This window comes from Nematolebias whitei, chromosome 19, assembly GCF_014905685.2.
Source record: "Nematolebias whitei isolate Nwh7 chromosome 19, NemWhi1, whole genome shotgun sequence".
Taxonomy (NCBI): domain Eukaryota; kingdom Metazoa; phylum Chordata; class Actinopteri; order Cyprinodontiformes; family Rivulidae; genus Nematolebias; species Nematolebias whitei.
The window spans coordinates 37213784-37228039 of NC_056516.1; the positions used below are offsets into that span (position 1 = coordinate 37213784).

The 14256-nt window shown below is 37.3% G+C and overlaps 3 protein-coding genes across 3 annotated transcripts in view; 2 read left to right on the top strand and 1 right to left on the bottom strand.

Annotated features, from left to right (window-relative positions):
* The window catches only part of psmb8a (proteasome 20S subunit beta 8A), a 4657-nt gene extending 4505 nt beyond the window's left edge, over window positions 1-152 (top strand). Inside the window, exon 6 of the mRNA XM_037693154.1 lies at window positions 64-152. Coding sequence (XP_037549082.1) covers window positions 64-152 — 89 coding nt within the window. The remainder of the gene's footprint in view (window positions 1-63) is intronic.
* Window positions 153-3096: 2944 nt separating this feature from the next.
* LOC119425618 (major histocompatibility complex class I-related gene protein) lies at window positions 3097-9080 on the bottom strand. The gene is made up of 7 exons (XM_037693152.1): window positions 8948-9080; window positions 5401-5679; window positions 4798-5091; window positions 4017-4112; window positions 3812-3829; window positions 3588-3656; window positions 3097-3144 (listed from the first exon to the last, which is right to left on the bottom strand). Exons 1-6 carry the CDS (start codon window positions 9063-9065, stop codon window positions 3610-3612), a joined length of 852 nt encoding a protein of 283 aa, XP_037549080.1. The 5' UTR covers window positions 9066-9080; the 3' UTR covers window positions 3097-3144; window positions 3588-3609.
* A 1579-nt stretch (window positions 9081-10659) lies between these two features.
* tapbp.1 (TAP binding protein (tapasin), tandem duplicate 1) lies at window positions 10660-13596 on the top strand. The gene is made up of 7 exons (XM_037693252.1): window positions 10660-10724; window positions 11491-11669; window positions 11917-12165; window positions 12239-12598; window positions 12689-13012; window positions 13240-13341; window positions 13556-13596. Exons 1-7 carry the CDS (start codon window positions 10660-10662, stop codon window positions 13594-13596), a joined length of 1320 nt encoding a protein of 439 aa, XP_037549180.1.
* Window positions 13597-14256: the final 660 nt, after the last annotated feature.

Here is a 14256-nt window from a genome sequence, read left to right on the forward strand (position 1 = left end):
CATGTATTTATTTGTATTTTTAAGTTTACATGTATTTATTTGTATTTCTCTCGCTGTGTGTAGTGTACCACATGCGTGAAGATGGCTGGATCAAAGTGTGTAAAGAGGACGTCTCAGAGTTGATCCATCGTTACAAAGAGGGGATGTTCTGAGTCGACCACTGATCCAAATAAACCACGACTGTTTTTAATGGGCATGTAAAAGAAAACAAAGTTACAGCGCTGGTTTAATGTAACTATGATGTTCATGTTGTCACAGTCTGTTAAAATAAACTTTTCAAGCTGCATGGCTCATGATTTTACCAGTAAAATGAGTTTTTAAAGCAGACTCTCCTGTGATAAACTGACAGTAATTCAGGTGTTTTGTGATATGAAGTGTATGATATAAACTTTACCCGTCAGGTTGGTCTTGAAGATAACTGACTCAGAGAGTGGATGTTTATAGAGTTTGTTGTTAACTTAATGCTGGAGGTGAAAACAGGAACTGACCTAGAAGGTTTATTATGAGAGATTATGGCAGATGAGTTTATGGAAACCAAGGGAGACAAAAAATTATGCTGTAGATTAAAATCAAATGAGCATATTTTTCATTTTCCAACACTTACCCAGTGTTTTCCAACCCAGTGTGTTTTACTGACAGTATTTGTAATTTTTTATTGCAACATGAAAGGATTTTTTCGTGACTCATAAGATGCTTTTTTGGCTGGAGAACGTTTTGCACCAAAGTAACTGGTGTCCTCGAGTACTTATTTAAAAGTGTTTTGAGTATTATATTCTGCAGCTGAACAGAGACCACTTCAAAAAATGTCAGAAACTAAAATGTTTCTCAGTTTTTATAAATCAAAAACAAAGAACTGAAAGACCTAGAATTCCTTGAAGGAGTATGTGTCACTCCACATTTTATGACGTTTTAATTCAAGATTATCACAATTATATCTTGCAAGGTCTATCAATGCTTGGAGTTTGTGTTTGGGATGATTCTCAGCTACTACCACTTGTACTTTACCTGGATAGCTGTAATTCTGAGTAAGTTATATTCATGTTTGTGTTCTCTATGTTGACAGCTGGTCTTTAGACTTCTTGACGTCGGTTGACTGCATAATTTATCAGTTGTACGTGAAGAACGACCCATTTCTGAAAGGTTTGTTAAAATCCATCCAGTGGTTCACGAGATATTTTATTAATAGACTAAATGTTAAAAGGTTACGCAGAACTAACACGATCAGGTAGCTCTCAGACTATAGTTAGGATTCAGTTGCAGCTACTACGACACCAAATCTGAGATCAATACTTTACAAATTGGCTGAGGTAGTTTTTTTCAATGAGATTGAATCTGTTGAATTTGAATCAATCACAACTGAATCAATCAATTGAATCAGTTCTTTTTATCCAATGATTACTTGTTTTCACCTGTTCGTGAAATACTTGGCTAACTACTCCCACATACAAAAACTTTATTGCTTTGCTGTTATGCATAACCATCCATCCATCCATTATCTTTACCCGCTTATTACATTTTGAGTCGCGGGGGTCACTGGTGTCCATGTCATTATGCGAGAGGTGGGGGACACCTGGACAGGTCTCCAGTCCATCACAGGGACACAACCAACCATTCACTCTCTCTCACCTAGGGACAATTTAGAGTTACCAATCAGCCTAACATGCATGTTTTTAGTCTGTGGGAGGAAACCCATGCAGCACGGAGAACATACAAACTCCCCCCAGAAAGGCCACCTGCCGGGATTTGAACCAGTGACCTCCTCGTTGAGAGGCGACAGTTGTACCAACTGCGTCACCGTGCCGCCCCTAAAACTTACAGAAAAATCTAAAACACTCCAGAAAATAAACACATGAATAAAACACATAAATCCCACTGTTCCTGCATCAAGTTTCAGTCATCCCTGTCTTTTCTTGTTAAATGTTTTCAGCAAAGAACATCTGTAGTTCTGAGCCACGTTCATCTGATTATAACAATATTATATGTAAAATCACAGCTTTACTGACACATCACACACTGTGTGAACAGTAGATATGAATGGACACAAAATTAAGATTAAATAGGGACTTTATTCAAAATATCAGAAAAAAGTTACATAAAATCTTAAAGGTTGACAGACATTCTCCTCAAAAATGATAAAGAAAATAAAAGCCCAACAACAAGTTTTAAATTTCTGTGACAGAAAGAAAACTGCTTCACACAAAATATTTTCAAAGACTTTGTGAAGACAAACTGGAAAAAAATCTAAAATCAATCAAGTAAAACACATTTTTTTAAACATCGGGAATAAATGTTTGTGTGCTTGTTTACTCCGATAAAAATAAAATCAGAACTAAAGTTTTACCTTCATCAGACAAACAAGATATTTACAAACAGGATATTTACACAACTGGAAAGTAATTTGGTCTGAGGTTTATTTTTTTAATCTGTGTGAATGCTCAGGAGAAAGAACGTTTATTTTATATGACTTTATTTAAATAATATATGTGGAAGTCAAGATGTTTTGGAAATCAATTCTGTGTCAAATATGTAGCATAAACTATTATTAAATGAATAATGAAGAATTAGCTATAATGAAGAAAAACTTTATTTGCTCATCTTGTTCTGGTGAAGTTCAAATAACTGGAGTCTAGAAATAAAATAAAACATTTTCGGTGATCGCTATTAATAATCTCTAATGTCATTTATTAGATTTATGATGATTAATGTAATGAGATCATTATTTTTGACAAGAGAAATTGTTAAATATATTACGTGTGTAAATATTCACAGGTGATTTATTGACAGAATAGAAAAGCCCGACACCAGAATAAAGTCTGTAAAGTTTGATGAATTTGTTGTGATTCATGGAAACACATTGAACAGCTGATGAGTTCGACTGAACTGAGTGTGTGATGGTTTTATTTTAAATATTTTAAATCCCGGTTTAGTTCTATTTCTACTGTTTCTACCAGAGAAAATTTAATATCCAGGACATAAAATCAAAAGTAATTCCATATTACTAATCTGTTGGGAAAATATTAAAGTACACTTTTTATAATTTCTTATTAATTTTCCAGACATTTTTCCGTCCAATCATCAAACATCTAACTCATTTCACAGACGGTGGTGAAATCACTCCTGAGTTCAGCGCAAACTGGATCCATCCTGAAGAGACAAGAAACAACAATTACATAAAATAAAAACATTAATAATATAAAGGTTTAGAGTTTAATCAGATTAACATGTTATTAACAGGAGGCTGCAATGTTCAGAATTTAAATCTCTGCCTACATTTCTTTCTGAGGCAAAAACATATTTAGTTTTATTTACGCATTTTATAAACTTCAGCATTTTTCAGCAAATTAACATTTGTATTATTGAATTGATATAACTGACAGATGGGAGGCTTTCTGAAAGCATTTATGTAAATATTCTAAATAATTTAGCAAAAATTTAACAGAAATTTTCATAAACTGGAAAAAAAAAACAGGTAAAAGTCAGATTTATTTTCCAGCCACAGCAGAATAAAGAAGTTTTACACTTTAATACTCAGATATTTCTGATTAATTTAGTTTTAAAGTAGCTTGTTTAGTGAATGAAACACTCACTGTGTGCACGGCTGCTCGTCCTTCAGGCTTCAGGAAGCATCTGCTGCTGGACCTCAGCCTTTTCTACAGCTGTGAAGATAAAAACACGCCGACGTTAAAGTTCTGCTTTAAACTGAACGTAAACAGAAAACGCTCCTGAACGAGTGCTTCAGCTCAAACTGCACAAATTAATTTAAAAACAAGTAGAGGTTAGGGAGTGAAGGATAGAAACAAGTTTTACTTACGAGACGGAGGACGTTTAGCTGGAAGGAGAAGAAAAAACACGATTTCAGTTAAAAAAGATGAAACTGTGGTTTTCAATTTTTAACTGAAGTTTTCAGCGTCTCTTCAAACTGACAAACGCTTGTCTTGTTTATTGTTGGATTAAAAAAAGACAGTTTTGCTAATAAAGTTTAAAATCTGTGACGTTTTATATTCTGTTGTTCTCACCGTTCCTCTTCCTGTAAAGAACGAACGCGATCACAGCGACGACGGCGAGCGCAGCAGCTGCAGCGACGACGGGGATGATCACGGTCATGAGGTTTGCTGTGGACGAAACAAGAAACTAATTACAGGATTTTATTACAACTCATGGGTTGAATTTTCAGTAATTTAGTCTCTTTTTTATTTACGTTTTTACCTTTTGTTTTAAAATCATCTTCCGTTTTTATGACTTTTTGTTTTGGGGTATTCATGACTTTGTTTAAATTGTTTTATGATTTTATTGAACAGGACTTTGTTTTAAATGTGCTCAAAAATACAATTGATTTATCTAATTAAACAGTATATATACATAAAAATTAATAAAATTTCTTAACTAATCTAGAACTTTTCAATAGTTTAAACATTTCAAAATGTGAATTTACATTAAGTTACTTTATTTTCTGAAAAAACAGTCAGCTTTTCTGTAAAAGCTTTAAATCTCTGTAAAAATATCAACTTTAATAAAATGTATGGTATTGATTTCTTATTTTTATAAAACGACAGCACATAAACGTAGCTGACAGAAACACTTGTTTTAAAAATACTGCTCAGTTTTTGATTTAAATAAAAAGGTAACTTAACTTAAGAGGGAATTTTGGACAAATACATCAAGTAATTATCAAAAACAAATAAAAGTTCATAAAGTTTGAAAAAAACCTGTGGTATTTCTTTGTCTCTAACCCATAAAGGTGTTTAAATATTATTAATTAAAGTTTTCCATGTTCCTCACATCCTACGTGAGTTTTACCTTCATTGCTCCTGATGTGACGGTGGTCCAGTGGTTTGACGACGTCCTCCTCTCCTCTGAGCTGAAACACACACTCGTACTTGCTCCAGTCTTCAGCAGCAACAGATGAAAGCTCCGCGCTCATCTGGAAGGTCCCGTCGTTGTTGGGGAGGATCTCTCCTTTGTCCACGTTCTCATGGATCTCCTCTCCATCTTTTCTCCAGAGCAGCTCAGCTTTCTCAGGGTAGAACCCCGTAGCGTGGCAGCAGACTGGAGAGGAGGACGTCTTCTGGAGGAGAGACACTGAAGGAAGAGCTGGACACACAACACAAGCCCTTTACAGTTTCTGTACAGCTGCTAACTACTACAGTACAACCTGCTGTCAAGTACTCTGAACGGAGCAAATACACAAACTGTGACGTTTACTGAGTGAGAAAAGAAGGAGGGAGTCGTGAGAAGAAAAGAAAGATGTTTCTGAGAGTCAGGAGAGGAAGATGGAAAGATGGAAAGGGTTGAACTTAAAGAAAAAGATAAATGTGACAGATTAAGTTGATTATAGTGTAACAGTACATTAAATTAAAATATAATAATATTGTGTTTCTAACAATAAATATGGAGTGATACCTGTTCTCATCAGAGAGCTCCTCCCATAGTTTAGATATTTCTTCAGCCACTCAGGACATTCCTGCACAAAGTAGTTCTTTAGGTATTCCATCCCAGCTTTATTATTGTCCCACTTGTGTTTGGTGATTTCAGCCTGTTGTTTGGCAGCAACGTAGGATTCTGTCTTCAGGTCCAGAGCAATGAAGTCTTCTCCATCATATCCAAACTGATTAAAACCTTTAGCCTGATCAGTTTCATCATCCCACTCACAGCCGTACATGTTCTGGAAGATGTGAACACCTGAGTGAGACAGAACAACAATGAGCAGAGACGCAGAGAAACATCAGACTTCTGATTTAATAACAGTTCATTCATCTTTAACATAAAACATGAACTGAATCAGACAGATGTTTTTAGATTGACAGATGTTTTAGATTGACAGCTGTTTTTAGATTGACAGCTGTTTTTAGACTGACAGATGTTTTTAGATTGACAGATGTTTTTAGACTGACAGATGTTTTTAGACTGACAGATGTTTTTAGATTGACAGATGTTTTTAGATTGACAGCTGTTTTTTGATTGACAGCTGTTTTTAGATTGACGGCTGTTTTTTTTATTGACAGCTGTCAGGGTCAGATGTGAACTCGGTCCACGTCACCAGAGATCAGTGGTTCTGGACACCGAGGACCCGTAGCTGAGCTCTGTGATCCATTTGGACTCATGTCTGTTGAATCAGTGATTCTGACATTCAACTCCTGGAGTCAACTCTGTCTGTTAGCAAAATATCTCATGAACCAATTATCTGATTTTAATGAAACTTTCAGAAAATAATCACTGAACATTCGACAACAACTGATTAACTTTTAGAGTCAACTCAATTCAAAATGGCCGCCACAGCCAACTGTCTTTAGAGAACACGTAAAATGGCTGTAACTCAACTAATTTAACAGATATTGAACTAAATGTTTTTAAGAAGTAGCTGAACGTTGTCCCGACACAAACTTCAAACAATTCATTGAGCAACATCTGCTTAAAAAGTTGCATTAACTTTTAGAGGTAATACTGTTTGTCTGTTAGCAAAATATCTCATGAACCAGTGGTCTGATTTTAATGAAACTTTCAAAATGTAATTATCAGCTGAACATCAACAACTGATTAACTTTTGGACTCAACAACATTCAAGATGGCTGCCACAGCTAACCAAACTCAGTTCACACATAAATGGTTACAGCTCAGTGAAATTTACAGACTCTGATGTGAATCAGCTGAGAGGTGGTAGTAGCTGACAGTCACTGACAGCAGAGGTGGTAGTAGCTGACAGTAACTGACAGCAGAGGTGGTAGTAGCTGACAGTCACTGACAGCAGAGGTGGTAGTAGCTGACAGTCACTGACAGCAGATAGGCTGAGATCACTCGTGACCTCCAACGACCTCCTCTACGTCAGTTCCCTCTGAGATTTGAGACGAACTTTAAAGTTAGAACCTGAAGAGACGTCAGAACCTCCTCAGACCACCGGATCTCCTCTCCATCAGGTCTCAGATGGACCAGAGGTCTCCTGGTTCTGGTTCCTTCCTGCTCTGTCTGACTCCTGTCAGACACAGATTATAATCTGTGGTTTGTCTCGTGTCAACATTTACATTTTAATCTCTTCAGCTCCAGATTGATTTGAGTTCATCTTGATTAATCTGAACTGCTCCGACCTGAAGCTCCATTAGAGCTCAGATTAAACTTCTCCTGAACTCTTTCACTGAAAGCAGGAATTATTTGATGGAGGCAGATTAGGACGTGTTTCTTCAACATTTACTCAAACATCTCCTCTTTAAATCACAGGGATTATTAGCCTGCAAGTTACAATTATTTTAATCTAATCTGTAATCTATGACAAGTTCAGAGCTGAAACAGCTGATCTGTGTTTTTACTGATCGTTTATTATCGTTTGTTGTATTAAATTATTAATTTTCACTGTGGAATAAATCTGAGGAATGAGGAGAGTAAATAATAAAAAATAAACTTTAATCTTCAGCTCAGTGTTTACAGACAAATTAATAAAACATAAATATTTCTCAGTGTTTTTTACAAATATTCACTTTAATTAAAGTTCTTCTTTTGGACACTTCACTGTTTGAACCTGGAATATTTTACTGACCAGTTTCAGGCTCAGATTAAGATTAAATGTGGATTTTCACCAGACGTTGCTTCATCGCAGCCGGACGTCAGATTTTATTCCAGCAGCTGCAGACGGAGTCGGACCTCCGGACCTTTAGTCTGTTTGATGCAATAATTTGAGTTTCTGAAGGATTTCAGCTGTTCTTGTGTAAAAAGATAAAAGTTGTTTCCGTGAGCAGCAAACAGCCGAAGTTCAGCTGATGTGCAGCTGTGAGGACTGAGACTCTTCTGGGGACGTTCGTCCAGTTTTTACAAATAAACTGAATTCAAGCTGGTGCTCAAAGAACATCTGCTCGTGAAGTTTCTTTACCGACAACAAGGAGCAGAAATCTGAAAAGAGCTGAAACTCTTGGTGTTGTTGACAAACAGCTGAAGGTCTGATGGAGCTGATCTGTGAGGACCAAAACTCTCTGAGATGATTTGATGCAGAAACATCTTCACACTGTGTCCACACAACAACATCAACATTAAATGTCCAAATATCACCAACATGGAACATCTGGAAACAGAACGAGGCTCAACACGTTTACTGCTGAATTATTCTGAAATTTAGAAGCTAATTTAACAAAAACACTCAGATTATAATTTTATTAAGCAGCAATAGTTTCATGTTTTGTTTAATAAAGTCAATTAAATATCTGATTGATGATTTGTTCATCAACTAATTGATTCATTAATGAATCACTTCCTGTGTTTCTTCTAATAAAAACTCTTCACTTGATGAAAGTTGTTTCCAAACTGCAGCTGGATTATTTCTCACAGATGAACAAACTGATGAGCTCAGAGAGTTTCATCTAATCCAGTCTGTGGACTTCAATCTGTCTTTAATCCAAACTAATTTACTCTCATTTAGAAACAGAGCTTCGATGAGAAATGTAAAGATTTTATTTCCTAACAGCTCAGCTCGTCTGTCTGCAGGTTTGTGTTTCTGAGTTTTACGTTGTTTCTCTGAAAACCTCGGACCTTATCAGAACCGCAGCAGCAGAACTCGTTCAAAGTTCTGGTTGGTTCTGGTTCTCCACCAGACGTTGGAGTTGATGAGAGAAACTCCTCAGGAAATTAAAGTTCAGACGTCTGCAGCTCAGAGGAAACAAAGAAATCTGATCTCAGACCTGTTTAGTTTCTGTGTTTCCATGGAGGCTGAACCACGGAAGAGTTAAAAAGTGAAGATCCTGAAGGAGAAGTGTGAAATAAAACCATTAAACTGACTCAGAGTAAAACCTGTTTGTGTTTAGAAAGAAGAAATCTAAAAATCAGATTTCCACCTGCTTCATTCAGAAGAATCACCTCAGAAACAAAGAAAATTATAAAAGGATTTTAGTTTTTATTTTGATCTCGTCTCTCTCTCTCTGTGTGTGTGTGTCCGTGTGAGAGATAGAGAAAAATTGTTGAAAAAAAATACCTTTTGACTGGTTGAATCGGTCCATCACAATGGCTATATTTCCTTTGAAGGTCTGCACCCAGCTTCGCAAAACGTTTGTCTGTTGTTCCTCATACTCCTGGCCCAGGTTCTGTGTCATCCAGCTCTGCTTGCTCTCAAATCTGTTGGTATTGCTGTCAAAATACCCCATCAGCTCATCATCCAAGAGATTTAAAGCCACAAATTCAGGAAACTCATTCAGGCCAGAGCTGCCTGTATAAAACGCCTTCCAGGAATGCAGAGCTGGAAATAAAGGGATTCCGTATGACAATCAAACTTTTGATTAAACCTTCCTTTCCGTTCTTTTCTTAAATGTTTTACTGCCCCCTGGTGTCATTATGCATCTAAACTGAAATACATTGACAGAAAATTACCATCTGTGAAAATTACTTTTCCAGATAAACTTTGTTATTGTAACGGTCTTAGGAAAAGGGGGCTTATTTTTAAATACAACCCAAATAATAATTTAAGTACATCAACAACAGTAATTTGACAATAATAACAAAAGTAAGTAATCACTACAGAATATTGGATTTCTTACCTGCAGATATGGCCTGGATACAACAAAAAGTCACAAGCAAGCCCTTCATTTCTGCGGTAATGAACTGAAAGCTGGAAGCCAAACCAAACAATTATAACCCTGTGAAACAGAAAACGTAATGAGACAGCTATGGTAGGAGAGGACAAATAACCATGGCAGAGGTAGGCAGGGCCACAGACAGACCAATAGAAATTCACGAAATCTTTTTAAAGTCGTTTCTAGGTAGATCTGAGGAACAGACGTTCGTTTGAGAGTGTAAAACAGGAGGGTCAGGCTGGAGAAAGACCTGAGCTTGTAGATGTCTGAATTTGTTATAGTCAGTCTTTCTTATTTGTTTGACTTTCAAGTGAATGGTTACAACATGCATCAAGTACAACTAACATCTTGAATTCGATGTAATGTTACTCAGTGAAGAGAAAAGATGGAAGTCTACATTCTTGCTTGAATTATTATATTTTATGTTAGAATTTACATGAAACAAATTTGTCAGTTACCTCTTCTTTGTTTAGTTCCATTACATTAAAGACATGAATTATTTTTATTTTATTGGGTTAATGCTGTAGTGGTTGCCTCTGAACTGAGCTTTACATCTCTCCCTCACTTTATGACTCAGGAACAATTTGCACAAAATACACAAAGATAACAAAAATAAAATAAATCTTAAATAAGATTTTTCATAAAATAATGTTTAATATACTGTAAACTAACATAAAAAGAACCAAAAAATTACAAGAAAAATAGCTGGTTTTGTGAATCTTATTTCAATTTTCTTTTATTTCAAAAGGCAAACATGAACAGTTATTGTTACTGTAATGTTCCTTTTTTCTGTTTTGATCCAATTTGATTTTCTCCGATGATATTGATATTACAGGCAGCAGGGCAATGGAACCTTATACTAATGAAGCAAAGACAAAGAAGCATGAACAGAGGGAGCAGGCTCCCAAAAACAGGTCTCTCTTGAAAATGAGTTCTCGTGACTCAATGAGGCAGTGTAGTCAAACGGCGCCCTCTGCTGGTGAACTGCAGAACTGCAGCATAAATTCAGGTGAAAGTGAAAGTAAAATGTCTCGCAGGGGAAAACCAGCTTCTGAACACACTTTGAGTTCGTTTGACAGTAAATTCAGACCTGAGATAAACGGAGAAACTAAGAAACATGAAGGACATTTCTACAATTTATAAATTATCTGTTGTCGCTGCTATCTGCTTCATACAAGGTAAGCTCTTCATCTTCATTTCTACTTATCTGACTAAAAACACAAGTTAAAAACATATTTATACATACAGTAACCTTTTAATGAAGTCGATTAACACACAAATACGAGCTGAATTTATTATTAATTAAATGCAGTATAAAAAGTGTTTTAAATACAGTTACAGTACAGAAAACCAGTAGTACGAGTCTTGTGCGAATTTCTGTTCCCCCTGCACTGTCGGGAGCGCGCACTGCAACAGACGTAAAGCCTTCAACAGACAAAACCTGTTTATTAAAATAAACTAAAGAATTAAAACAAATAGGGTGGAAAAAACTAAAATTTGAGGTTTACTTTGTTGTTAAGGGCTTTTATTAAACATTTAGAAGAAAAGGCAGGTGAATTTAATGAAAGCAAGAATTAAACTGAAAGATTGTGATCTCTGCCTGAGGTTTTTTTCAGGGTTTACTTTAATGGTGCAAGTTACAGTCAAGGCTTGATTTGTTTTGTATTTAGCAATTCCCAATTGGAAATACCTTATTTATTTTATTTTATTATTATTTAATATTTATTACATAGAGTTTTTACTGCAGGTTATCAAGGATACAATACATGCAAGAAAAGTGTCTTTGACCTACATTTATAATGGAGCACAGTGTTGAAATACAAAATTATTGATAATAGTATAATTATGTTTGCACTTATTGTGGTGTTTTTTATATTTGTGTGTCTGCAGCCTGCAGCAGCAGCAGCAGCAGCAGCAGCAGCAGCAGCAGCAGCAGCAGCAGCAGCAGATGCCCGGTGTTGGAGTGCTGGTTTGTGCAGGAGAAGGCGGGTCGAGGAGGAGGTTTAACTGGAGCTACGACTCAGGAAAAATCACTTCTTCACATCAGAACTGACGCAGGAAGCTCCAGTCCAGAGACTCATCAGGCTCATTCTGACATCAACCCCAGCAGAGTCTACGTTATCACAGGTTAGCTCAACAAGATGTGCAAACACACGTTCATCTACATGTACACCTTTTACTTAATCTACAAATATATCTTCATACACACCTATTTTTTTCCTTTAAGCATGTCTAAAATGAACATCTCCCATCACAAGTAAAGTTTTATCTTTTACCAAATTTCCTTTTTTATATAGATTATATCAAACTAGGCATTTATGTTTTAGTGAAACCATAAAACGTTGATGTAAGTCGATGTGTCCTCTGTTCTCAGACCCTGCAGCCACTCTCTGCCATCAGTCTTTCAAAGCCCCCAAAGGCTCCGTCAAGAAGCCCCAGTGTGAGGTCAACCCCTTCCTGCCGCAGCCGTCCAGCCTCAGATGGGTCTCTTCTCTGACAGAACCAGCGCTCAGCCCCATCTACCTGCAAGCTGATTGGTTCTCGGCGTCCTTTCAGGGCCTCGACGAGCAGCTGGGGGTTTCTACCATCACACGAGCTCCGACAGGATCCACAGAACATGAAGGTGATGGTTTTAATTCAGGGAATTTTGATTCAAACGTTCAGAAGTTTGTTCTGACTGTTCTTCGTTCCCTCAGTGATCCTGAGCGTCACCAGTAAAACCATGTCTGCCAAGACCAGACTCGGGGAACCCGTTACTCTGGACTGTGGCTTCTGGGCCGACTCCTCCTCACCTTTGTACACGTCAGGCTTTGCCGTGGAGTGGCGGTACCAGACCAGAGGAGACGGACGACTTGTCCTGGCTTATGATGGGAAGACGGACCGTTTGGCTGATACACACGAGGAGGGGGTCACTCTGGACTTTGAGGGTTTGTACAAGAGAGGAAACGCCTCCCTGATCCTGGAGGAGGCTAAAGTCCGTCACTCTGGGACGTACATCTGCACCGTGTACCTGCCGTACCTGATGGCTCAGGTGGCCATGGACCTGGAGGTTGTAGGTGAGGGATTTAAGCATCTATTTCCTATAAAACCAGTAACCTCTGAAAAAAATACAAATATTACCACACTTTTTCCATTCCTCCACCCAGAACCTCCATCTCTCTCCATCCACCCCTCCCCACTGCCCCTCGCCGTTCCGGGTCAGACCATTAACATCCACTGCGACGCGTCCGGCTTCGCCCCCCTCCATCTGGAGCTGAGCTGGGAGTTTAAAGGTGCTGATGGGAAGTCCAGGTCTCTGGGAGCAGGCAGCATGTCGGGCCACAGGCAGGCCTGGGACCTCACTTACAGTCAGCGCACCCGGCTGGAGCTGGACACGTCCAAACTGGACCTGGGCCGAGGGGGGGAGGTCACCTGCGTGGCTGTTCACGCTGGAGGAACTCGACGGGCCAGCATGACCCTCAGCATCATCGGTAATCACTTTTACATTTCAGTCAGCGTGCCGTAGTTTTTTTACTGTTGCGTGTGGTCAAACATTTGTCCTAAAGTTAATGCTTATTACGGTTGAAGACATTTCAAAACGTTTATTTTTATTTTTCAATCATTAAATATCACCTTCACTGTTTTATATTTCAGGGTTCTGAGTCAAACACATACCCTGAAATAATCTAATTGAATAATAAAAAGTGTTTCTCCTCAGGGTTCAGCTCTCCCTCCATCGAGGACTCCATGGCGATGGTTGGGGTGGCTCTGGTGCTCTACGGCCTCATCAAGTTTGTTTCCTGGACTTTTACTGGATCAGGTAACTAATCAGTTTTTTTTTTTAATCTTTGCAACAATGATCAATTCAATGCTTAAACTGATTAATTATGTGTGGAGGTGTAATTGTTGGTGTTGCAGACGATCTTTTAGTTTTTTAGATAAAGAAAAAACAAAGTTAAAAATGTTGCCTCTAAATTCAAAACATCAAATTTCCATCTATTTCTGACTTTATTGTTTTTTATTTCTCTGTTTAGGCTCAGATAAAACGGACGAACAAGATAAGGTGAGCAAATAACTAATAATTTGTGTTTTGGTGTTTCCTGTTATTGTTTTGTGTTTTCTCCCTCCTGACAGAAAGAGAAATAAAGGAGACGTCAGCTGTTTGTTGTAAACCGTTGAACGTTTTCTGCACCTTCGATGAGATTCAAGCAGCAGTTTTGAATTCAGATCAGTTTTTCTGCAGCCATGATGGTGGTAAATCATTTTTATTTTACATAAATATGTAAGAAAAGATTATTTTACTCATATCTAAAGTTACAGACGTTTTGTAAAGCTGGTATTTTTACCGTCTTGTGTTGTTGATGTTTATTTTTATTTTATTTGTGTACTTTGGCCTCGGTTCAGTGTAAACATTTGTCTTGATGTGTAAATATTTGATTTGATGTCGCGGCTCTTTTTCATCTGTTATAAACACTGGAAAAGAATCAATTATGATTTTACTGAAAGCTCAGCTTCCTTTGATCTTTGTAAATGTATCTAATGATGTTTTCACTCTTTTCGTTATTTAACAAAAGATTTTAAGAAGATTTGCTTGTACTTTTTGATGGACCACAGATTTTAATGTTTGTTTAAATAATAATTATAAAAAACTTTTGAAACACTGAAACAATCCTGTTTTGTAAATACACAAAGTCTAATCCAGGTGTATATTTCTGTATTTTTCTTGAACATGTTA